Source organism: Macaca nemestrina, chromosome 6 (genome assembly GCF_043159975.1).
Source record: "Macaca nemestrina isolate mMacNem1 chromosome 6, mMacNem.hap1, whole genome shotgun sequence".
Lineage (NCBI taxonomy): Eukaryota > Metazoa > Chordata > Mammalia > Primates > Cercopithecidae > Macaca > Macaca nemestrina.
Window position 1 is genome coordinate 137972368 of NC_092130.1, and position 26164 is coordinate 137998531.

A 26164-nucleotide genomic window follows, 5' to 3' on the forward strand; every position below is an offset into this window, starting at 1 on the left:
TGGTAAGGAAGGAGACCACCCCTCATATTGTCTTATGCCTAATTTCTGCCTCCAAAGAAAGAAGGAATAAAAACTAAAAAGGCAGAAATGAAATCCACAGGCAGACAGCTCGGCCCGGTGCCCTGGGCCTGGTAAATATCGACCCCGACCTAACTGGTTATGTTATCCATAGATTCCAGACATTGTATAGAAGGACATTGTGAAACTTCCAGCTCTGTTCTGTTTCACTCTGACTACCAGTGCATTCAGCCCCTGTCACGTACCCCCTAGCTTGCTCAATCAGTCACGACCCTTTCATGTGAAGCCTTTAGCGTTGTGAGCCCTTAAAAGGGACAGAAATTGTGCACTCGGGGAGCTCGGCTCTTGAGAGAGGAGTCTTGCCAATGCTCCCAACTGAATAAACCCCTTCCTTCTTTAACTCAGTGTCTGAGGAGTTTTGTCTGCGGCTTGTCCTGCTACAGTGGAAGGATCACACAATTATTTATATTAATACAACTGCACAGATAACCAGTTCTTAATATTACTTACCAGGCGAGGCAGCTTGGCTCACGCCTGTAATCCCAGCACTTCTGACAGCAGAGGCACAGGGATTGCTTGAGCTCGGGAGTTTGAGACTAGGCTGGGCAACAGGGTGAGACCTGTCTCTACAAAAAATACAAAAATTATCCATGTGTGGTGTTACGCACCTGTAGTCCCAGCTACTTGGGAGGTTGAGGTGAGAGGGTCCCTTGAGCTCAGAAGATAGAGGCTGCACCGAGCCAGATGGCACCAATGCACTCCAATGGAGCGAGACCCTGTCTCAAATAAGTAAGTAATTTAAAAGATTACTTATTCATGGGTCTCAGGGCTAGCAGTGTTTCCTGTGTCTTTTTCTTTGGAATAATAATTTAGTGTGGTTTATAAAAGAACTACCAGTTACTTAATCGTACCACAACTTTGTTTAGTAATTCCGGTAGACAGAGCAGGTCCGGGTTCTCCTTGCCTAATTTGTCTGTCTTTTCAATTTTAAACCTCCTACATGTCAGAATATAGCCCTGATTGTGGTTTCTCTGCATAGGGAATCCAGATTTAAGCAGAACAAGTATCAGTTTATTTCGCCTGTGATAAAGAGCCTTAAGCCTGTGTTCAAAATATCTTATTCTGAGCGAGTCCTGGATTAGGGATTTCTTAGACTAACAAGTCCATGCTTCCATTCAGAGTACCCCCGTGAATGTGATTTCTTAGGCTCTTATAAGTCCAGATTGAGTCAAAACCAGTACTAGCGTAGCCATGCCTGCGACTTCTTAGTCCCAGTAACTTTTGGTTTCATAATAACTTACCCTGCTTTAGTTATGCCTGAGTTTTAAATATAGAAGTCCGGGCATGTCGGTGGAGATATTTTAGGAGTAGCAAGTAGCAGTTTAGCAGTGCCTGCAGTCCCTTAGTTAGAAGTCCTGGTGAGACCAAGCAGATATTGATATAGGTGTGACAGCGATATCAAATGTGAAACCACATTGTTTAGAAGTGTTTAGGCCAGGCGCGGTGGCTCAAGCCTGTAATCCCAGCACTTTGGGAGGCCGAGGCGGGCGGATCACAAGGTCAGGAGATCGAGACCACAGTGAAACCCCGTCTCTACTAAAAATACAAAAAATTAGCCGGGCGCGGTGGCGGGCGCCTGTAGTCCTAGCTACTCAGGAGGCTGAGGCAGGAGAATGGCGTGAACCCGGGAGGCGGAGCTTGCAGTGAGCCGAGATCGCGCCACTGCACTCCAGCCTGGGCAACAGCGTGAGACTCCGTCTCAAAAAAAAAAAAACAAAAACAAAAAGTGTTTGCATTTTCTTCTTTGTAGAGTCAGTTTTCTATGTTTTGCTTGGTTTTGAATTTTCATTTTATGATTTTTTCCCAAATGTATTGTTTTTATTTTATTTTCAGCTAACTTGCCCTTTTGAAAAACAACGGTTCCTAATTTTTCTTTTGTCAACCCTTGGCTTTATGCTGTCTGGTTTGCGATGGCCTATGATCCCTGGAACTAAACACTCTAGTCTTTTCGCCTTACTGGCCTTTCGTGGATGGCATTACCACGCTAGATGCTCCTTGTTGGTTGCACTGCCGGTTGCTTCTGTGAGGCTTGCTAGAGCCCAGGATGTTGAGGTGCTGGGTGACCCCGTTTCCTCAGTTGTGTCTTTGATAGGTTCAACCACTCTGCGGGTTCTTGGTTTATTCGGCTGTGTTTTGGAACAAATGCTGATTCTTCCTGGGAGCTGAGTGTCTCTCAGTCGCGTTCTTGGCTGTTTTCTTCAAAAGCGGCCGTTTCTCCTGGTAGCACCGCTTGTTGGCGACATCAGATGCTTTCCCCCATGGCAGTACTGGTTGTTGCATGGAGTGGCCGGTTTCTCACTCGCACTGTGGCAGCTGGCAGTTATTCTGTGGGGGCGCAGCTCTCAGCAGCTTTCCTTGGTCCTTCGTGTCAGCTGTCCCTGTACCGGTATTTGTGGCGGTATTTCCGTCTGTGTTTTTTAGATAACAATGCCGTTCCTTTCTCTAAAACCAGCTATGTCTGAAACCGGCAATTTCTCTCGGGCACAGAGTCCTCGGTTTCGCAGAGCCTGTTGTTTCTAGGTTCCGGAACTGCTGTTTGCTCCGTTCCAGCGACATTGCACCCAGTACTGTTAGGTGCTCCCTGTTGGAGTTTTGAGACAGCGTTTTGAGATAGATGCACGAGTACTCCAGACCTGACAGCTGAAGAAAGCATTATCATTTCAAGCTCAGTAGGGGCAATAGAATGAGTGGTGTTAGAGAAAGCAAGCAAATGCTTGAAGAAAGGGCCACTCCACAGTATTTTTGGCTTTCTCCCCACCTTTTTTTTTTTTTTTTTTTTGAGACAGGGTCTGGCTTTATCACCCAGGCTGGAGTGCAGTGGCACAAGCATAGCTCACTGCAGCCTCAACCACCTGGGCTCATGCAATCCTCCCTCTCTGTCTTTCAAGTAGCTTGGACTGCAGGTAAGTGACACCATGCCTGGCTGGCTGATTTTTCAATTTTTTGTGGAGATGAGTTCTCACTCTATTACCTAAGCTGGTTTTGAACTCCTGGCCTCAAGTGATCCTTCTGCCTCGGCCTCCCAAAGTGCTTTTGTTGCAGGTGTGGGCCACTGCAGCTGGCCTATTTTTGACTTCAGACAAAACAATTCAATACCAGGTCCAGGTGAAACAAAGCAAGACAATAAATTACTAATCCGCATCTCTGAACAGCTGGTGTCAGTTCCAGTGCCTCAACTCAATGGGAAGCCTGCAGGCAAAATTAGTTCTCCAGTGCAGTCCATACAGGTTACTTCTTGCAACATAGTGCTGACTGAAGAGTGGTATGCGGATCTAAAGAGGCAAACTGATACTAGCTAGCAGTGTCTTCATGTTGATCAACCTAGTCAGAATGGTAACTTAGTTTTTTGGGTTTGTTTGTTTGTTTGAGACAGTCTTGCACTGTCACACAGGCTAGAGTGAAGCGGCATGATTTTGGCTAGTTGCAAACTCCACCTCCAGGGTTCAAGTAATTCTCCTGACTCAGCTTCCCCAGTAGCTGGGATCACAGGCATGCGCCACCACACCTGGCTAATTTTCCTGTGTTTAGGAGAGACCAGCCTGTGTTGACCAGGCTGGTCTCCAACTCCTGGCCTCAAGTGATCTGCCCACCTTGGCCTCCCAACGTGCTGAGATTTCAGGTGAGAGCCACCCCACCTGGCCTACAAGAGTAACTTTTTTTTTTTTTTTGAGATGGAGTCTTGCTTTGCGCCCAGGCTGGAGTGCAGTGGCACAGTCTTGGTTCACTGCAAGCTCTGCCTCCTGGGTTCACGACATTTTCCTGCCTCAGCCTCTCGAGTAGCTGGGACTAAAGGCGCCCACCACCACGCCCGGCTAATTTTTTGTATTTTTTAGTAGAGACGGGGTTTCACCTTGTTAGCCAGGATGGTCTTGATCTCCTGATCTTGTGATCCGCCCGCCTCGGCCACCCAAAGTGCTGGGATTACAGGCGTGAGCCACCACACCCCAGCCGTAATTTTTTTAAACAAATGATTTAGCACTGCCTGGAATCATTTTAGTCATACCAAGTATGATTTCGCAATAGAGAGTCTCGCTCTGGCTATGCTTGTAGCATAGCCTCATGTAGAAGTTGGGGTGTCGGCCGGGCGCGGTGGCTCAAGCCTGTAATCCCAGCACTTTGGGAGGCCGAGGCGGGCGGATCACAAGGTCAGGAGATCGAGACCACAGTGAAACCCCGTCTCTACTAAAAATACAAAAAATTAGCCGGGCGCGGTGGTGAGCGCCTGTAGTCCCAGCTACTCAGGAGGCTGAGGCAGGAGAATGGCGTGCACCCGGGAGGCGGAGCTTGCAGTGAGCCGAGATCGCGCCACTGCACTCCAGCCTGGGCAACAGCGTGAGACTCCGTCTCAAAAAAAAAAAAAAAAAAAAAAAAAAGAAGTTGGGGTGTCTAGGCTACAGGACATTTTTGGTGTTGCAAATATCTGTTTATCCATGGCTATTTCTTCTTAATCCGAGGAAATTTCGGATAGGCGCAAGAGGCACGGGTTTAGTGCTAATGCAAATACAGTGGTAGGATAGATCACTGCGTTCAACACTGTTTGCAATTTCTTTGTAGGGTTCTTTGTATGTTTTGTATACTCAAAAAAAATTTTTTTGATGTATCTTGTTCTGGGAGGGAGGTTACTGGTGTATTTTATTTTCATTTGTTTGCTTTAAATATTTCGTTACTTATTTTTTATTTAAATGTTATGCATTTTAGCTTTTCTTACCCACTGCCTTCCCCAGGATAGTAAATGTGGCATATTTCTTCTACTGAGTTTGAGTACCACGTCTCAGCTTTATGCTAACTTGCCTTCTCCCGCCCGCGGTGGAGCCGAGCTGGTGCCTGTTCTCTAGGGTTCTTTTCCGCAGTTCTGCTCCTATGCCGAGCCAGCGGTTTCGCATCAGCACTTTCGCCAATAGCGGAGACTCGTTGTTTTCTCGGTTGCTGCACTGTTGTTAGCGCTGAACAAAACAACGTTTCAGCCGGACGCGGTGGCTCACGCCTGTAATCCTAGCACTTTGGGAGGCAGAGGCGGGTGGATCATTTGAGGTCAGGAGATGGAGACCAGCCTGGCCACCTGGTGAAACCGGTCTCTACTAAAACTACGAAAATTAGCCGTGCGTCGTGGCGCATGCCCGTAATCCCAGCTACTGGGGCTGGGGGCTGAGGCAGGAGAAGCACTTGAACCCGGGAGGCGGAGGTTGCAACAAGCCGTTATTGCGCCACTGAACTCCCGCCTGGGCAACAGCGCAAGACTCCTTCTAAAACAAACAAACAAACAAACAAACAAAAAACCCAGAACGTTTATCGTTCTCAAGACTCAGAAGTTCTTTGTGGTATCGCTTCCTCTGTAGTAGCACCGCCACTTTCACCCCGCTGGGTGTCTCGCTGTCTCAGCACGGTGATTGGCCGAGACTTTCATGGGAAGGGCTTGTCCTCGGCTTTTCTGTCACAGGCGTATCCCACTGGGTAGGCGCTTTCTCGGTGGAAGCACCGTACAACCTTCCAACCCGCGATATTTCTCAGAGACCACAGTTTCTTAGTGGCAATACCTTAACTGCGCCAAAAATAAGGCTTGACGCCGGCTGCACCGCTGGTTGTTCAGTGTCGGCACTTGATATTGATGCAGGATTTTGCCTCCTTAGCTCAGCTAAGTCCGGATTCTTGTCTCAAGATCAGGAAGAAATGGGCACGCGGATATCGAAGAGTGGAGTAGAATTTATTAAGCTTCTCTAAAAAGGGGGGGTCCTGAAAGAGGGTTGCTGGTTGCCTCCTTCGCAGTTGAATACAAAGAATTTTATATGAAAGCTGATGGGGCTGGGTTCCCTGTTTGTGTATGGCGAGATTTCCTGGTGGCTCCACCCACCCCCATTCCCCCAGTGCGCATGTGGGCCCTTAGTCTGCTGCAAGCGTGAGTTTAGGCAAGTTCCCTGTGCAAGTTCCCTTATCTGCACAAAACACCTGTCGGAGGTTGTCTGGGGACCCTTCCCTTACAGTCTCCCTAAAACTGGCTAACTCCTTTCACTATGTCCCAGTACCGCCGGTTCCTTGGACTGGCACTTTCTTAGTCGCAGCACTGATCATTCGTCCAAGCAGGATTGATCTCGGTGGCAGCATCGCTGTGGGTCGAGCCCGCCGCTTCTCCCGAGCAGTTTCGTTAGTTTTGGGTCCTAGCACCGCTAGTGGTACCATAACGGCTCTTCATGGTCGTGGAGTTGCAGGACGTTTGCCAACTCCACCCCACGCTGCCTGTCTAGATTCGGCTAGGGGGCAAAAAGAACAGACTCCTGCAAAGGAAGAACCCCGAGGTTTGGATATTTAGGAGTCCTTTGCAGTCCTTCGTCCCGGATGCTGCACTTGGCTTTCTCCTCCCTCTTGGAGAAGAATGCATATTTACTTCTCTCCACTCTCCGGGTTGCATTGTCCAGGGATCTAGACTACATGACATTTTAGAGCTTCTACTGGATCATCCTTTAGAAAGAATTATCAGTTACAATAGTGTCTATCCATCTGCTTTAAAAAGATTTGCCTTCACGATTCTTTGTCAATGTTTGGTGTCTTTCTCAATAAAATAACAGAGAAACATCAAATGCCTTTGGTTTCTTTTGTTTTGTTTGATCGTTATTGTTTTAGGATTAGGACCAAGTCAGAGGTGTGTGGCTGGGTAAGGAGTGCAGGTAGGGAACAAGCCGGGGCACCTCCTGCTTACATTCCCTGATTCCTCGACCCAAGCACATACTTGGTAGGGCTGTCTTTGACCAAAAGCTACCATCTTTGCAAGTTCTTCCTGGGCTCTGACAAGTACCTGGGAATTGGTGCCATAGTCCCCAACTCTACAAATTGCTTTACTGGAAGATGGGTTGTCAGACCAAGTTGACTAGTTGAAAGGTGACTGGGGCAGGTTAGGTAGGCAATGGTTACCTAAAGGCTGTAAAACCAAGTGACTAGACCTACATACCTTGGTGGTGAAGACCTAGGAAACCAGGTCTCATGCTTTGACTCAAAACCCAGCTCCATCACTTACACACTAGAAGGTGTAACATTTCAGAAGTAAATTCAAATCTTATGCTTCATATTCCTGATCAGTAAACTGAATGGCATATTACACTAATCGTGGTGTCCATGTTTTTTCTAGGTTATACTATTGAAAGATCTTAGAACACTCTAACACAGTGTAAATGTTCATTATATATTACTTACAATTACTTTTTATGATTTTTTTCAGTCATTTTTTTAATACCCCAAATCACCAAACACAAGCCTGAATCCACTAAAATGTCCTAACACCCTCATTTTGAGACAACTCATGGTTCTCCATGCTAAATTCTTCGTGAGGAGTAATAAATTCAGTTTACTGAACTACAAATTCAGTTTCTGGTGGTCTTTGGCTAAAGCATATTCACTCACACGAGAAATTAATGAAAATGACATCTAGCAGGGACGTTAATGGTTCTTTAATTACTTTGGGTTCATTTCTGATTGGCCTTTATTTCTAATAAAGGTATCAAGAAAGGCAAGAAATAAGAAAGTTTAGAGGGTGCTAGGAATTTTTTTAACAAAATATTCACTTCACCACCCAGATTTGTGGAAGGAGAAGTAGTTTCAAATAGTTCTGTAATTATTTGAAACTGGAAGTATCAAATAGAGTCCCATAAAAATAAGTTTCCTTATTAGCAACTTGGAAGTTCCTAGAGTTATGAAAGGTGACGTTTTGTATTTTTCTTAAAGAGTATAAATTTTGCATCTATACTTATTTGTAAGGAGATCCTGGCCAGAAATATGATAAGGCTATGTATTGTGACTATTGTTTTCTTATTATTAGAAATTCTTCACTCTTTAATTTTTGTCTATCACCATTCTTTCCATGTGGGAAAACCTTTAAAGGATCCAATCCAAGGCCAGGCGCGGTGGCTCACGCCTGTAATCCCATCACTTTGGGAGGCCAAGGTGGGTGGATCACGAGGTCAGAAGATCGAGACCATCCTGGCTAACATGGTGAAACTCTTGTAGTCCCAGCTACACGGGAGGCTGAGGCAGGAGAATGGCGTGAACTCGGGAGGCAGAGCTTGCAGTTAGCCGAGATCATGCCACTGCACTCCAGCCTGGGTGACAGAGCGAGACTCCATCTCAAAAAAAAAAAAAAAAAAGGATCCAATCCTCAAAGAAAAAAAAAAAACCCTTTGATTATGATTGTGCATGATAAGTTTAATTGATGCACCTATATTGTCTTGAAAATACAGTCTTTCTTTCTTTCTTTCTTTCTTTCTTTCTTTCTTTCTTTCTTTCTTTCTTTCTTTTTTTCTTTCTTTCTTTCTTTCCTTTTGAGACGGAGTCTTGCTCTGTCGCTCAGTGGCGTGATCTCGGCTCACTGCAACCTCTGCCTCCTGGGTTGAAGCGATTCTCCTGCCTCAGCCTCCCGAGTAGCTGGGACTATAGGCGCGTGCCACCACAGCCAGCTAGTTTTTGTTGTTGTTGTTGTTGTTGTTGTTTTAGACAGAGTCTCGCTCTGTAGCCCAGGCTGGAGTGCTTTGGCTTGATCTCGGCTCACTGCAAGCTCCGCCTCCTGGGTTCAGTCATTCTCCTGCCTCAGCTTCTGGAGTAGCTGAGACTACAGTCGCCCGCCACCACGCCCAGCTAATTTTTTGTATTTTTAGTAGAGACGGGGTTTCACAGTGTTAGCCAGGATGGTCTCGATCTCCTGACCGTGTGATCTGCCCGCCTCGGCCTCCCAAAGTGCTGGGATTACAGGCGTGAGCCACCGCACCCTGCCTGAAGTGAAATCTTTACTGCTGCAATTGTTTGGTTGAAAGCGTGGAAGAGGTGGAAGCCCCGGTAATCCACTGTGCTGCACACAGCAGAAGCCTCCGTCTAAGCAAACGCCTGCTGAACTGAGGCTCAGACTGATGCCTCAATTCTTGTTTATTTATTTAGAGACAGGGTCTTGCCCTGTCACCCAGGCTAGAGTGCAGAGACGTGATTACAACACTCCATCTCAAAGAATAAAATAAAGTGAAAGTTTAATGTATACTAGTATGCTAGCCAGAATTGAATTCTTTGTTTTAATCTGCATTTCTTTGATTTTAGTGAGCCTAAACTTATTTTTCCTATAGGTTTGAAGGAAAGTTTTCTCTTCACAGAAATTAACCTTTTGTCAGCAAATTAAAATATTTTTCTGAATTTTTCTTTAACTTTCAAATTTAATTACATGCTTTCTTTTTAAAGGGGAAAGTGAGCAAAGAATATTTAGCATTTATATATTCAAATGTTTCAATCTTTTTCTTTGAAAGTTCAGAGCCTACATTGTTTTTTTCAATTAATTTTTTAACGTGATAAAATACAAATAAGAGAAAATTTACCTTTTTAACCATTATTAAATGTACAGGTCAGTGGCATTAAGTATATTCACAGTGTTGGGCCACCAGCAAACTGAAACTCTATACCCATAAACAAAAACTGCTCATTACCCACTCCCTCCAGTTCTTGCAAACCACCATTCTACTTTGTTTCTATAAATTTGTCTACTCTAGGTACCTCACACAAGTGAATCATGCAGTATTTTTGTCCCTATAAATTTGTCTACTCTACGTACCTCACACAAGTGAATCATGCAGTATTTGTCCTTTTTGACTGGCTTGTTTCACTTAACCTGTTATCCTCTGGGTAAATCCATATTGCAGCATATGTCAGAATGTTCTTCCTTTTAGAGGCTGAATAATGTTCCCTTGGATATATATATTCCATTATGTTTATTCATTCATCCATTGATGGACACCTGGATTTCCTCCATTTTTTGGCTTTTGTGAATAGTGCTTTTATGAACACAGGTTTATAAATATCTATTCAAATGCCTGCTTTCAAATGTCTGTGTATATCCCCAGCAGGAGAATTGCTGGATCACATGCTAATTCTATTTTTGGAGGAACTGTTATGCTATTTTCCATAGTGGCTGCATCATTTTATATTCCTGACAACAGTGCACAAAGATTCCAAGTGCTCCACATACATACTAACGCTTATCTTCTGTTTTTTTTTTTTTTTTAAATAATAGTCATCCCAGTGGGTGGGAGGTGGTTATATTCACTTTTGCACTTGGAAAACTGGCAACAAAAGCCAAGGGCATGGCAAAGTGTAATAAAATGTGTAAAAAAAATTAAAAAAAAAAAAAAAAGCCGGGCACAGTGGCTCACGCCTGTAATCCCAGCACTTTGGGGAGCCGAGGTGGGAGGATCACGAGGTCAGGAGATCGAGACTATCCTGGCTAATACGGTGAAACCCCGTCTCTACTAAAAATACAAAAAATTAGCCGGGCGTGGTGGCGGGCACCTGTAGTCCCAGCTACTTGGGAGGCTGAGGCAGGAGAATGGCAAGAACCCGGGAGGCAGAGCTTAAAGTGAGCCAGGATTGCGCCACTGCACTCCAGCCTGGGCGACAGAGTGAGACTCGTCTCAAAAAAAAAAAAAAATTACTTACTTTGAATTTAGTGGTGTTTGAGCCAGGAGATGTGCCGACTACCTCAGCTTGTCAATAGGAAGCTATGGCTCTGGGAGGTGCCTCATCTCTCTTTAGAAGGTTTCACAGGAAATAGTAAGAAAGGGTGAAAAGAATGGCGGAGTGTGGTCGCTCACACCTGTAATCCCAGCCCTTTGGGAGGCCAAGGCGGGCAGATCACCTGAGGTCAGGAGTTCAAGACAAGCCTGGCCAACATGGTGAAACCATGTCTCTACTAAAAACATAAAAATTAGCTGGGTGTGCTTGTGGGCACCTGTAATCCCAGCTACTTGGGAGGCTGAGGCAGGAGAATTGCTTGAATCCGGATGGAGGTTGCAGTGAGCCGACACAGTGCCACTGCACTCCAGCCTGGGCAACAGAGTGAGACTTCGTCAGAAAAAAAACCACAAAAAAGCACCTAGATACTTTCCATTCCCTTATTTTGCTTTCTGATCCGTAAATGTTTTCTTTTTTTATTCTCCAAGACACCAAGAAATAAATTTTTAAAAAAATTCTGCAAGTTACTTAAGTTTTTAAAAGATCTGTTTATATAAGACCTGAATGAAAAATACAAGTTAGTTTTAATTATTATTTATTCTTAATCATTTTGTATTTTTTCTTGTATTATTTTATTTGTTTGTGTGGTTTTTTTTGTTGTTGTTGTTTTTGTTTTTGTTTTGAGATGGAGTCTCACTCTGTTGCCCAGCCTGTAGTGCTGTGGACCGATCTCGGCTCACAGCAACCTCCACTTCCTGGATTCAAGCGATTCTCCTGGCTCAGCCTCCCAAGTACCTGGGATTACAGGTGGGCACCACCACCCCCAGTTAATTTTTGTGTTTTTTAATAGAGATGGGATCTCAACATGTTGGCCAGTCTGGTCTCAAACTCTTGACCTCAAGCGATCCACCCGCCTTGGGCTCCCAAAATACTGGGATTACAGGCAAGAGCCACCACACCTGGCCCTACTTGTTTATTTTAAAGATGGGAGTCTTACTGTGCTACCCAGCCTGGTCTCAAACTCCTGGACTGAAACAGCTCCCACCTCAGCCTCCTGAGTAGCTGCTACTACAGTACTACAGGCAAGAGCCACCACACCCAGCTCCTTAGATGTTTTCAGTGTAAATTTCTTACAAAACTTTTTTTTTTTTTTTTTTTTTTTTTTTTTTGAGACGGAGTCTCGCTGTGTCGCCCAGGCTGGAGTGCAGTGGCCGGATCTCAGCTCACTGCAAGCTCTGCCTCCCAGGTTTTTATGCCATTCTCCTGCCTCAGCCTCCCGAGTAGCCGGGACTACAGGTGCCCGCCACCTCGCCGGCTAGTTTTTTGTATTTTTTAGTAGAGACAGGGTTTCACCGTGTTAGCCAGGATGGTCTCAAACTCCTGACCTTGTGATCCGCCCATCTCGGCCTCCCAAAGTGCTGGGATTACAGGCTTGAGCCACCACGCCCGGCCTTACAAAACTTTTATAGGGGCTTTTCCTTTTTTAAAAAATAAACAAAAAAACAACAAAAAAAACCTGGCCATTAGAAGTATGACATTGAGTAAGAGAGCAATCATTGTCCTTATTTTAAGATATGTTTTCATAACTGGTACATGCACTTATATTTGTTTATCCACTTGTTTATAATACTGCATTAAACACTAAAATTGACAGAGTCTATTTTTTTTTTTTTTTTTTTTTTTGGAGACAGAGTCTTGCTCTGTCGTCCAGGCTGGAGTGCAGTGGCATAATCTTGGCTCACTGTAACCTCCACCTCCCAGGTTCAAGCAATTCTCCTTCCTCAGTCTCCTAAGTAGCTGGGATTACAGGCATATGCCACCACGCCCAGGTAATTTTTTTCTTTTTTGAGATGGAGTCTTGCTCTGTTGCCCAGGCTGGTGTGCAGTGGCACGATCTCCACTCACTGCAAGGTCCGCCTCCTAGGTTCATGCCATTCTCCTGCCTCAGCCTCCTGAGTAACTGGGACTACAGGCACCCGCCACCACGCCTGGCTAATTTTTAGTAGAGACGGGGTTTCACCATGTTGGTCTCGATTTCCTGACCTCGTGATCCACCCGCCTCTGCCTCCCAAAGTGTTGGGATTACAGGCGTGAGCCACTGCCCCCAACCAATTTTTGTATTTTTACTAGAGACGAGGTTTCACCATGTTAGTCAGGCTGGTCTCAAACTTCTGATCTCAGGTGATCTGCCCACTTTGGCCTCCCAAAGTGCTAGGATTACAGACATGAGCCACCGTGCCCAGCCCACAGTCTAATTTTAAACAGTTATTACTTCAGAGACACATGGTATCCATTTTGTGTTGTTCAATTTCTCTCATTCCAGCTCCCTTTACATATCTTGTTTTAAAATATTATGTTTTCCCCATTCCATCCTGCCTTCTAAAACCATCTCATCATAATCTCAAGTCTTTCTGGCCCTGTATGCTATATTTTCTGATATCATTTCCAATTTTCTTATCCTTTCCTGTGATTTCCATTTTTTGCAATTCATCTTTGAAAAATTGTAGAGTTTGGCAATCTTCTCATTTTGTTTTTGTTGTGCCTGTGATGATTTTTTCAATGTCTTTCCTTTAAGCTCTGTTGGACTTAAGCGCCTGTGATTTCTAAAGTCGTTTCCAACAATCTGATCCTATGCTGCCCTCAAAGCCCTCATCTCTATGGCTAACATAGGAAATGAAAGCTCAGTTCCCAGAGTACCCAAATGCCAGCCACTGTCATCTGGATGGAGCTCTGGAAACTGAACTGTTCTTTATTTTGGAGGCCACATTGACTGTTTCCTTTGTGGCTAAAATAATCAGTGAAGATAGGGAGGAAAAGAAAAGCAGACTGAGACTTCAGAACAGGAAGTGAGAATGGTCAGATGGGAAGCTTGCTCCATGTATAAATCACAAAAACACTTTCCAAACCTGCTTCGAAAATGTATTGCCATTCTCTTATACTGATAATTGATGTTTAATCAATCTAACAAGAAGTGCAGTCTGGGCGTGGTGGCTCACACTTGTAATCCCAGCACTTGGGAGGCTGAGGTGGGCGGATCACCAAAGGTCAGGGGTTTGAGACCAACATGGAGAAACCCTGTCTCTATTAAAAATACAAAATCAGCTAGGCATGGTGGCACATGCCTGTAATTCCAGCTACTCGAGAGGCTCAGGCAGGAGAATCACTTGAACCCAGTCGACAGAGGTTGCAGTGAGCTGAGATCTCACCATTGCACTCCAGCCTGGGCAATAAGAGCGAAACTCTATCTCAAAAAAAAAAAAAAAAAAAAAAAAAAACTGCATTTAAAAAAACTGCTATTCCTGCCTTCCAATTAGATAGTAGCACCTAAGCTCCTCTATATTCAAGTTTAGAACTCTCTCTGTGTGAAAGGAAAATGGCCTCATAGCTGACAAAATTAATGCCAACATTGAGTTTCTGGGTTTTAGTTTCTCATATCTAAGGTGACAAAAAAGTTTTAGTGTCCAAAGGGTGATTGCTACTACATGTTTTTTCATCTCTTTCTGAAGACACCCACTTTTCTGTGCCTGTCACACTGCAGGTTGAAGCTATGGAGATGCATAAATCTTTGCCCTGGGATATCTGCGGGAAGGAGTGAGTGTCAGATGCCGCAGGCCCTGAGATGGTGGAGACCGTGAGAGCATAGCCTCCCTGGGACAAGTATGCACCAGTGACATACTTGAGCCTTCAGTGTTGCTGGATTTCAAAATCTTGCTGGATATTTAGTTTTGCTGGACCCAATCCATGCGGATTCTTGAGGCTGGCGGGCCCCAGGTTGGAAGAATTCTCCAACTGCTGGGAATGTCCAACCCAGAGATAATGCCCTGGAATGCCATGGTTGTCAATTCAAAAAGCACAGGTCTGGGGATCTTCCTCATGTCAGCCTACATTTAATTTCCAACTCCACCCTGTTAATGTAAAATTCAGACCATTGTAGGAATATTTATTGATGATTGCTCTCTGCTCTCAGCAGGGAGGCCAAGCTCAGTTTCAAGAGAACCCCAGGACAGTGGACCACTGCCCCTTCCCACCCTGTTGGTATCCATAGCTATTCAAAGGCTCCCTGAAGTTCAGCCTCCAGCTCTGACCTGGTTCTCGGCCCCTTTCATGCCCCTGCTGACCTATATGTGCTTCCAATCCTGACTCTACCCACCCAAAATCAATTCCACAGGTGGAAAATATGAAAGAAGGCTTTAATAATCATGTACAAAGAAATATGAATTATGAGCAGACCTAAAATTAAAGGTTTTTTTTGCATATTATTGATTGTGGGAATAGAATTTTTCCAAATGAAAAACCTTGAGGGCATTGAGAAGATGAAGAACAAAATATGGAAGGATCTCCACTGCAGAGACTTCCAGCTCCAGGCAGAGCACAGTCCTATGAAAGTCAACTAGAACAGCATGAGGGCCTCCACTGGGGTGCATGAGCTCCTTCCAGGGCATCATTTGAAAAGGGTGGTGCTATGAGCTATGAGCTATGAGCTATGAGCAAGTTCCTTTCTTTTCTGAGTTCCAGTCTGTCCTAAGCCTTAGTTTTCAGCCATTTCTTATGGGCAGCCTGGGCTCTTAGGCTTGCTCTGGGCATCTATCTGTCCACCTTTGTTGACTGTATCTCCTGGCTGGTTCAGGACCCATTAGGCTGTGTTATCTATAGCCCTACACTTATTTTTCAAGTGAGCGTAGCTCTTCTGTGATTTCAGCCATTGGTCCCTAGACATATGGGTCTCAACAGCATTTTTGTCCCCTTTAAACTCCAAGAATGACTTTAGCCTATGTAAGCACAGCCTGAATGCACTGCAGTTCATATTTGGACAGAACTGGGGACGTTGGCAGTGGTGGCTCAGTGCAGTGAAGCTGTCCAGTGCCCAGTCCCTGCTTATTTTAGGTTTAGGTCAGGTGGCATGTGGGCTCTGGACATGTTGCTTTCAAGACAGTTCTTCCAAAGATGATGAATGGAACCCCATATTTTAATCTCCTGATCAGGCCAACCTATGTGGCTGGTCTAGGAAAGGCAGTAAATGATTCAGTTCAGTACTGAATGTGCTTTTATAATGTGTTCTGTCTTATATAGAATGGCAGACACCAAAGTCCAAACACTTGGGAGATGATCACTCATTTGCCTGGAAAATTTTCTTCAGGACTTAATACAATTAAGGTGAAAATTGTATTTTTCAGAAAGACACAGTTGAAAGTCAAAAGGGTTGTTATGATTGAATCAGGCAAGAACAGGGTAAATGAGGGAAATTCCATGGGAAATAGAGTACAGTTACTGCCGGTGTCCATTGTAGGGGAGAAAAAATAATACTTTTTCCTCACCCATTGCAAGGGCCATGGCTGACACTCTCATAACAAAACACAGATTAACAAGAGAAAAGCACACACAAATTATTTAACAAAGTTTTCTATGACAAGGGAGGCCTCAGAAATGAAGACCAAACACCCAGTGAAAAGTATGTATTTTTATGCTTGGATTCTATGGACAGTCATGTAGAAGTATGATTGGACAAAAAGTGTATTATCTAGTGCTATTAAATTGGGTGCTGGGGAACCCAGAAATGGTGGTCTGTTCAGATGCTTTTTGGCCTCTGTGTCCAGGGATGGACCCTCTGGAATGAGGGTTTATGCCCTACCTTCAGGGGAGGTAGGCCAGATAATTCTTTAATGGCCAGCTACCACAGAGAAAGGCATAGTGTGTATGGTAGTAGTGAACTCACTTCTGTGGTTTTCTTAATTGCCAAGGTACAATGAAACCTCCTTATGAAGTTTTACAGTTCACGATCTGGGTCTCTGTGTTATCCAGTTAGTCATTAAATGAGTCTCTCAGTCCTGAGAATAGGTCAGCTCAGTTAAACAGTTAACAGGACTGTCTCAAGTCAGGTGGTGGGATTGCAGAATGGCTTCCACCAAAGTTAGGCCTGTATATGACACAAGTAATCATTCATTTAGTTAGAGTTATTTCTGGCTGGGCACGGTGGCTCATGCCTGTAATCCCAGCACTTTGGGAGGCCGAGGCGGGTGGATCACAAGGGCAGGAGTTCGAGACCAGCCTGGCCAATATGGTGAAACCCCGTGTCTACTAAAAATACAAAAATTAGCCAAGCGGGTAGTGGCGCCTGTAGTCTCAGCTACTTGGGAGGCTGCGGCAGAAGAATCACTGGAACACAAGAGGCGGAGGTTGCAGTGAGCCAAGATCGCGCCATTGCACTCCAGCCTGGGCGACAGAGTGAGACTCCGTTTCAAAAAAAAAAAAAGAGTTATTTCTATTGAAACAAAAGAAAAACAAAGGTTACTGGTTAGAACCATCTATTAACTCAGTTTGTTGAGTCCAGAGGGCAGCCAGTTGAGAAATTTCTGGATGTTTAGCTTGAATTATCTTCAGTTTGAATGGGGGCAGGCAGTGGCAATCTGACAGAATTTCCTGGTTTGGAGTTTGCATGAGGTGTTCTGGTGAAATTCCTGAGTAGTCCATACATGAGTTGTGGTGATTTCTCTGCAGTCTACATTAAACCATCCAGCTTCAGTTTACAAGACTTCAGGAAAAGTGTAGTTTAGTTTTAGCAATTCCAAGTCAGAAGGGTAGAAGAAAAATCTTAAATATTAGTTTGAAGAGCCATACTGAGCCTGTTTTGGTTTTTTGGTTTTTTTTTTTGGAGACAGAGCCTCACTTTGTCATCTAGACTGTAGTGCAGTGGCACGAACACGGATTACTGCAGCCTCCACCTCCCTGGTTCAAGCAATCCTTCTACCTCAGCTTTCCAAGTGGCTTGGACCACAGGCATGTGCCACCATGTACTTTTTGTAAAGATGGGGTTTTGCCACGTTACCCAGGTTGGTCTCGAACTCCTGGGCTCAAATGATCCTCCAGCCTTGGCCTCCCTAAGTGCTGGGATTACAGGCCTTAGCCATGGTGCCCAGCCCATAGCCAGATCTTAAAGGCAGCAAATAAATCAAGATCCAGTCTCGATTTCAGGTAAATGACAGAACCTCAAAAACAATGGGCTAGAATCTAATAATAGGTACACTCTAGGGTTTTATTCTAAAATTTTTCTCTCTCTAATTACCCCCATTTCTATCAAACATCATCAAAGTATTTTGTTGTTGTTGTTGTTGTTGTTTTGTTTTGTGTTGAGATGGAGTTTTGCTTTTGTTGCCCAGGCTGGAATGCAGTGGCACGATCTCAGCTCACTGCAACTTCTCTGCCTCCTACGTTCCAGCAATTCTCCTACCTCAGCCTCCCAAGTAGCTGGGACTACAGGCTCATGCCACCATGCCTGGCTAATTTTTGTATTTTTGGTAGAGACAGGGTTTCACCATATTGGTCAGGCTGGTCTTGAGCTCCTGATCTCAAGTTATCTGCCCGCTTTGGCCTCCCAAAGTGCTGGGATTACGGGCCTGAGCCACCGTGCCCAACCATCAAAGTATTAATAAGAGTAATTTTTTTTTTTTTTTGAGATGGAGTTTCACTCTTGTCACCCAGACTGGAGTGCAATGGTGTGACCTCTGCTCACTGCAACCTCCGCCTCCCGGGTTTAAGCATTTCTCCCCTGGGTAGGTGGGATTACAGGCACCCGCCACCATGCCCGGCTAATTTTTGTATTTTTAGTAGAAATGGGGTTTCACTATGTTGACCAGGCTAGTCTCAAACTCCTGACTTCACGTGATCCTTCCACCTCGGCCTCCCAAAGTGCTGGGATTGCAGGCGTGAGCCACCGCGCCTGGCCAAGTAATTTATTTACAAAATAAAGTTAGTGTCATTAAACTTGGCCTAATTATGTACACAAGTGCGGCTGGAATAGTGGTTTACCACATAGGCTCTCTTTAAGTTTCTGGACCTTATCATAAGGAATCTTAAATTACACTTTAAAAACCCTCTCATGGCTAGGAAACCAAGGCAAGATCTTGCTATCATACTTTGCCTGCAATACCTATAGATTTGGGTGAATTCTCCTTTTGTCAAAGGCCTCCAAATATCCTGATGTTCCTAGGCCTGCCAGGAAGTGGCATTTCTTACTCACCTGTAAGGCCAGGAACCCTTTTAAGCCAGGCCAGTTTTTCATGTCTGAGTGTGTTGTTTCTGTTCCTAAAAACCACGAAAGAGCTTTCGCTCATCTGCCCTGGCCCTCTGCGGACCGCTCCGCCCGTGCTGTGCCTGGGCGCCGGGGTGCTCTCGGCCAGCGGCCTCTGGGAGCGCCCACTGGAGTGCCCCAGGAGCCGGAAGGCGGCGGTCCTCGCCAGGACCCTCCTGTGGGCCCAGGGGGACAAAAGTGGCTCTCAATCCAGCACGTGCACATTGAAGCAAGTTTAAGGATTTAACATGAAGCACAGAAGCAGATAGTGCCTAACAGCAAGCGGTAGTTGGTACATATTTGGTGAATGGGTCAGCACTTCCTTCTCTCACTGCTGCTGAGATGGCAGAAATTAGTCGAATTCAGTACAAAATGCAATATACTGAAGGCATTAGTCAGCGAATGAAGGTCCCAGAAAAGTTAAAAGTAGCATCGCCAAACGCCTACCTGGAACAAGGATTCCAAGGAGTTCCAAACGCTAGTGTGATAATGCAGGTCCTGGAGTGGATTGTTGTCGCAGAAAATAATGAATATGTATCATTTTCAAGACTAGCAGATTTTGACCTTATTCAGTCAACTCCCTTTAAATCCCTGACACTAAAAACACCACCTCATGTACTTACACTAAGTGAAAGACCACTAGATTTTCTGGATTTAGAAAGACCTGCAAAACCCCTCAAAATGAAGAAATCCGTGCAGTTGGCAAACTAAAAAGAGAGCGGTCTATGAGTGAAAATGCTGTTCGCCAAAATGGATAGCTGGTCAGAGATGATTCTCTGTATGGCATTTCAAATATAGATACAACAATTGAAGTAACGTCAGATGACCTAACTGTTGTAAATGCAGCTTCACCAAAACGACAGATAATCAAACTAAATAGACGTTTACAACTTCTGGAAGAGGAAAACAGAGAACGTGCTAAAAGAGAAATGGTCACGCATTCAATTACTGTAGCTCTCTGGCTGCTTAATAGCTGGCTCTTGTTTCGCCGCTAGAGGTAACATCAGCTTTCAAAAGTATTGTCTCAGCAGCTGGAAATATAAAAGATGTGCAAACTTCAAAAACAATATGAAAGAAATAAAACAGTGATATTACATTCAAGATGGTAACTCTAAATCTTTATTCTAACGATGGAAATATATCTTGGGTTTAATCCTGGTCTCCAGAATTTACCCAAGGCCACAAGAAAATAACAGCATGACACTATCTAAAAAAGAAAGAAAAACAAAACAAAACAAAACCGAAACCAGACTTTCCTAAGCTTTAGGGGACAGACATGAGAATCGAGAGTGGGTAGAGCTGGCAGTACTTTGGTGGCACTGATCGCGCAGTCGGTCGGTGACTGTACCGCTCCTTTCCTGGCTCCAGCGGTTTCTCAATGCCATCGCCACTCCTCTGTCAGAGTTACCGGATGCTCTCTGGCGGCAACATTATTTGCGCCAAAAGTTGTCTTTTGCAACAGCACAGGCATTTGCTGCGGGCAGGTGCTTGTTGGGTCCCAAGGCAGCTGGTTTCACAACTTCGCTGGTGTTTCCCCCCACAACCTCCCCCGCCTGCGCCACGTAGCATAAATCGGTGAATTGAGTCTGCAGTTTCCCCACAGCACCTTCGCCGGTAGCAACCTGCGAAGCCAGTGGATACAGTGGCGGCTAGGTTAATTTCACCGAGTCTGGTGTTTCTCGGTACCCGCACCGCTCTGCGCTTTGTGCCGGCCCAGGCCTGTCTCAGCACCGTTGGGTGCTTCCTAAAAGCGTTTGTCTGTGGTGGGTCTGATAGCTGCTGTGGGAGGACTGTTTTCAGAAGTTTCTAGTAGAGCCCAACTGGCGCTTTCTCAATCGTCGAACCACTGGTTGCGTGGAGCTGGATGTACTTTAGTGACAGCGCATGTTTCTCTGTGCCATCCCCATGGGTGTCGTCCAAACCGCAGTGTGTGTTTCGCTGGCACCATCGCCATATGGGTAACCTCCTTCAGTGGCTGCGCTGGTCCCTGCAACAAGTCTCCGTTTCTTATCCGCACTTTCTCCCAGAGAGCCAACCAGACACTTTTCCCCTTGTGTCTACTGCTAGTTGTGCTGTGCACAGTTTCCTGGTCTCTGTGCGTCGCTTTCTCCATCCGAGGCCCTCTAGTGCAGGCTTCACGGTCGCAGGACCCAGTGTTCCCATTGACTGTTTCGCCAGCGGTGCCGAGCCGGAGGTTTTTCTGTCACAGCACTTGTTGTACGGAGTTTCTTGGTGGCCGAACCTCTCTTTTTTTCTGAGTCGATGGTTTCTTGGTGACAGCACCATTGGTTTCATCAAAACGAATGTTGTCCTTGACAACCCAGTCGGCTGCCGGCACTCACAGGCTCCCAGTACTGCCATCTCACCAAGCCGAGGTCTCCTGGTCGCGGCACAGCTCGTTGGTGGGAGCCTTCATTTCCTCGATGGCGGCAGCAATCAGGTAGCCAATCTGAGGGATGCCGCGTCGCAGCTGCTCCAGTTGCATCGAGTCTGGTGTTCCCGGAGGAGGCGGCGCTGGCTGGGGGGAGCCCGCCGCTTCTCAGAGACGGTGGCAGGGGAGCTGCGCGGGCGCGGTCTCTTCCCAGCGCCTCCAGCGCCGCTGCACCGGCTCTGACTCGGCCTCTAGAAGTCCGCTCGCGCCTCTGTCGCAGGACCCTGCGGTTTAGTGAGTCGTTGGCTTCTTGGTTTTAGCAAGTTTCGATTTCGCGGTGCCTGCCGTTTCTGCCTCTGTTCAAAGTCGATGAATAGCCAAAATGTGATTTCTCAGCCCAAGGAAGTCCCGACTTAGGACAAACACTGGTCTAGCCCTGGCTGCGATTTCTAGGTCGTAGGAAGTCACTGTTTCGTCCTAGAAAGGCAGAGTTACCCTATGACCCCCCCCCCCTTTATTTTTTTCCCCAGCAGCTTCGGGTTTCCTGTAGGCTCGGATTTCTCATCAAACAATCCCGGAGTTAGCCCTGCCTCAAGTTTCTTGGTCCTAGCAAGTTACGGTTTCGTACTAGTAAGCCCTGCTTTAGCTGCGCAGGGGATGTTTAACTCCTGTAGAAATCTGTGTAACAGCAATTGCGATTTTTTTTAGGTTTAGTGATGACCAGTTTAACAATGCCGGGGAGCTCTTATATCATGTTTGGTTTCGCAATAGCAGGTCCCGCCTTAGCTATTCCTGTGTTTTTAAAACTCCCCTGGAAGTCAGGAAATGCCGGCCAATGCGATTTCTCCGTTTTACCAAGCTCTGTTTGACAGTAGCAAATCTCGTTCAACTCGACTTTTTCTCTTGTGGACCAAGTAGGGATATACCAGCTCCTGCGATTTTTCACTAGTAGTTAAACAGGTTTAACCACGACTGGTTTGTTTTTGTTTTTGTTGAAGGAAATTTAGACTTAGGTGTAATACGTACGGGTTCAGCTCTGACATAGATATCCTAATTGTAGGACTGCATCATTTCGCAAGGTTAGTAATTTCTTTGTAAGGTTGATTCTTTGTAATTTTTGCTTTTTTGTGTCTTTTGCTCTGAGAACGATGTTACCAGTGTGTTTGCTTTTTCATTTTTACTTGCACTTTATACTTTAATGATTTTAAAATTCTTTCTTTCTGTTCTCTTTTCTTTTCTTTCTTTCTTTCTTTCTTTCTTTCTTTCTTTCTTTCTTTCTTTCTTTCTTTCTTTCTTTTTTTTTTTTTTTTGACAGAGTTTCGCTCTTGTTGCCCAGGCTGGTGCAATGGCACGATCTCGTCTCACCACAACCTCCACCTCCCAGGTTCAAGCGATTCTCCTGCCTCAGCCTCCCGAGTAGCTGTTGACTACAGGTGCCCGCCACCACATCCGGCTGACTTTTTATATTTTTAGTAGAGACGGGGCTTCTCCATATTGGCCAGGCTGGTCTCAAACTCCTGACCTTAGGTGATCCACCTGCCCCGGCCTCCCAAAGTGCTGGGATTACAAGCGTGAACCACCATTTTATTTTAGCTACGCCTAAAATTTTAGCTACGCCTAAAATTAGATTTTTATTTAAATGTTATGTGGTTTTTTCTTTTAATTTTGAGAGTGTCTCAGCTTCGTGTTCCTCGACTTCCATTCTTTCAGTAGCTGGAGAGCCCAGCTCAATCTCAATCTCGCTGGTGTTAAGTCCCGGGTTCTGTCTAGTGTCTGTGCTTCTTACGCGAAGCTGACGGATTAGCATCAGCACTTTTGCCAGTAGTGCTCACTTGGCGTTTTCTCAGTTGCTGCACCATTGTTAGCGCCTAAAGTGACGTTTTCCTTTCGCAGGACCGGCAAGTTCTTTGTGCTGTCACTTTCTGGGTTCTAGCACCGCTAGTATCTTGTAGGAACTTCCTGAAGCTTGTTTTTATGTCGCAGAACGGTGATTGCACGAGCCTCTGTACCTGCTAGTAATTCCGTAGTACCATTAGCCGGAGCCTTTTCTGTCACAACACATTAAAATGGGTTAAAATACATTAAACGGATTAAAACATATTAAGATGTCAAAAAACATTTCAACTGAGTCGGTTCATTCCTCCAGGCAGGATGTTCGGGTGGAGAAGCACCACCTTTTTCTAAGAGTCTGCAGATTCTCTCTAGCAGCACCGTTTGCGGTGCAAAAACGGGTATTTGTTTGGCAACACCAGCGCTATACGCTGGGTGCTGGCACTTGCTACGTTCAGTTTCTCGTTAGGGAGGTCATTAGTAGGGAAGAGCCCTAGCGCACAGTTTTCTGGTGGCAGCAGTGCTTATTGTTTTTGTCCCCTGAAGCGCTCTTTAATCCCGGGGTTCTGTAGCACTATTTCTGTCTAAGGTTTGCTTAGTGTCCGTTTCATTTCGGTTTCTTTTCTCGCTATGTTTTTCCGTCAGAATTACAGTTATGGTTTTATGTACTCTCTAACATGTTACCGTTTTTCATGTGTCTACTAATTTTCGTACATTTGTTTTATTTCCCCTCCCCTCCCTCCCTCCTTTCCTTCCTTCCTTCCTTTCTTCCTTCCTTCCTTCTCGGCTTACTGTGATCTCCGCCTCACAGGTTCAAGCAATTCTCCTGCCTCAGACTCCTGAGTGGCTGGAATTACAGGCCCGCGCCACCATGCCTGGCTCATTTTTGTACTTTTAGTAGAGACGGGGTTTCACCATGTTGGTCAAACTGGTCTCGAACTCCTGACCTCGGCCTCCCAAAGTGCTGGGATTACAGGCGTCAGCCACCGCACCCAGCCTATTGAGTTTCTTAATATCTGGCTGGCCTCTGCCCACGGGCTCTGGAAAGCATAAATACCCAGAGTGAAGGGGTGACCAGCCCCTCCACAACCTGTGGGTGTTTCTCATCATTTGGGATGAGAGACTGAGAAAAGAAAGAAGACACAGAGACAAAGTATAGAGAAACAAAAGTGGGCCCAGGGGACCAGAGCTCAGCATAGGGAGGACCAGCGCCAGCACTGGTCTCTGAGTTCCCTCGGTATTTTTTGATCACTATCTCTACCATCTCAGAGAGGGGGATGTCCCTCGGTATTTTTTGATCACTATCTCTACCATCTCAGAGAGGGGGATGTGGCAGGACTATAGGGTAATGGTGGAGAGTCAGCAGGAAAACATGTGAGTAAAGATCTCTGTGTCATAAATAAGTTTAAGGAAAGGTGCTGTGCCTTAATGTGCACGTAGGCCAGATTTATGTTTGACTTTACACAAACATCTCGGTGCATTAAGGAGCAGTATTGCCACCAGCATGTCTCACCTCCAGCCATAAGGCAGTTTTCTCCTATCTCAGTAAATAGAACCTAAGACTGGGTTTTACACCAAGACATTCCATTCCCAGGGATGAGCTGGAGACAGATGCCTTCCTCTTATCTCAACTGCAAAGAGGCCTTCCTCTTTTACTAATCCTCCTCAGCACAGACCCTTTATGGGTGTTGGACTGACGGTCAGGTCTTTCCCTTCCCACGAGGCCATATTTCAGGCTATCACATGGGGAGAAACCTTGGACAATACCTGGCTTTCCTAGGAAGAGGTCCCTGCGGCCTTCTGCAGTGTTTTGTGTCCCTGGGTACTCAAGGTTAGAGAATGGTGATGACTTTTACCAAGCATACTGCCTTCAAGCACTTTTTTTTTTTTTTTTAAACAAAGCACATCCTGCACAACCCTAAATCCATTAAACCTTGAGTCAACACAGCACATGTCTCTGCAAGCACAGGGTTGGGGCTAGTGTTACAGATTAACAGGATCTCAAGGCAGAAGAATTTCTCTTAGTACAGAACAAAATGGAGTCTCCTATGTCTACTTCTTTCTACATGGATACAGTAACAGTCTGATCTCTTTTTTTCCCTCACAGAGTAATGGTAGTGCTGAAGGCTGTCCCTCCTCGATCAGAGCAAACATTTGTTTCCTCCTGGTCTGAGGCTTAAGCAATGGAGCAACATTTTCTTGGCTGTGTGAAGCATGTTTCAGATTCCGCAGAGGTGGCGCCAGAGCCCCAGCCTCCGCCTATTGTGAATTCAAAAGATTGTGGTCCCTGGCCTCTTTCTATGTATCCAGTAGCAGGAGAGTACTCATTGGACAGCTGTGATTTGGGACTGCTTTCCAGTCCTTGCTGGCGGCTACCCGGAGTCTACCCGCAAAACGGACTCTTTCCAAGAGTTCAGGGCATCTTAGAACCAAGTACAGTGGAGCCCACGAGTTCAGTTGGCCCTGGACACAGAAGCTGTAAGAGGCACCTGTAGAAGAGGTGGACAGCTCAGAGGAAGCCCACAGATTCACGCTCCAGCAGCTTCCCTGGCGCAGTCCTCCCCACTCCAGGGACAAATAGCATGAAACCCAGGCCTCTGAAGGCGGGCGCCTTTCAGGGTGCCGCCATCCACCTGTCTTGAAGTGGTGGTGCCACCACCCGGGTTTCTCAGGCTGCCTGGAGTGGATTCGTCACCTTGGTTGTGCCCATTCTCTGTACGCTGGGGGTGCTGCCCAGGGACCTTTGGAGCCAAGAAGCTTAAGATAGCAGCAGGAGCCATTTTGGATTCTCCTCCTTGAAAAGATTCTCAGTTACAAAATGTCTTTATTTAGAAAGTAAAAATACATTTGGATGTGCTTTCAGTGCTCATGGTCAATTTTAAAATTTTCTGTTTCCTGACGTTTCTCCATGGTGTCCGGTCGCTTACTGCAGTTTCTGTTTATTTTAAACATTTATGTTTATTTCATTATATGTTTCATTTAACAATTTTATTTCTATCCGTTTCAACTCTGAGAAATCTATTTTATGATTTTAGAATTATTCAGAGTGTTGGCATATTTAAACTTTGTTTTCCATTTTATTTTTAATTATATTTGTACTATTTTTCAAGTTATTGCTTTTTAAGTATATCATGTTTGTTTTCATTTAATTTTATTTCACATCTTTGGGTTATTAGAATGTCTTTTTAATTACTAATTTTATTTTTGTTTTAACAGCTGCCTTTGTTTTTACAGTATAGCAATTCATTGTGTTTCACACTGAGGTATTTTATTCGCAGTCATAAGATTGAGGGGTTTGGCCGGGCATGGTGGCTCATACCTGTAATCCCAGCACTTTGGGAGGCCGAGGCGGA

At 45.4% G+C, this 26164-nt stretch overlaps 1 protein-coding gene and 2 pseudogenes across 1 annotated transcript; all 3 read left to right on the top strand.

The window, feature by feature from the left end:
* The first annotated feature begins 18952 nt into the window (after positions 1-18952).
* Positions 18953-19605, top strand: LOC105487467 (mitochondrial fission factor pseudogene; annotated as a pseudogene).
* A 114-nt stretch (positions 19606-19719) lies between these two features.
* On the top strand, positions 19720-25038 carry LOC139363887 (uncharacterized). The gene is made up of 2 exons (XM_071098969.1): positions 19720-21275; positions 24919-25038. The coding sequence occupies exon 1, from the start codon at positions 20475-20477 to the stop codon at positions 21222-21224; it is 750 nt and encodes a 249-aa protein (XP_070955070.1). The 5' UTR covers positions 19720-20474; the 3' UTR covers positions 21225-21275; positions 24919-25038.
* LOC112427675 (annexin-2 receptor-like) lies at positions 24995-25673 on the top strand (annotated as a pseudogene).
* Positions 25674-26164: the final 491 nt, after the last annotated feature.

Coding starts and splice junctions, on each gene's coding strand:
- LOC139363887 (XM_071098969.1), top strand. CDS start 20,475: ATGTACTTTAGTGACAGCGCATGTTTCTCTGTGCCATCCCCATGGGTG.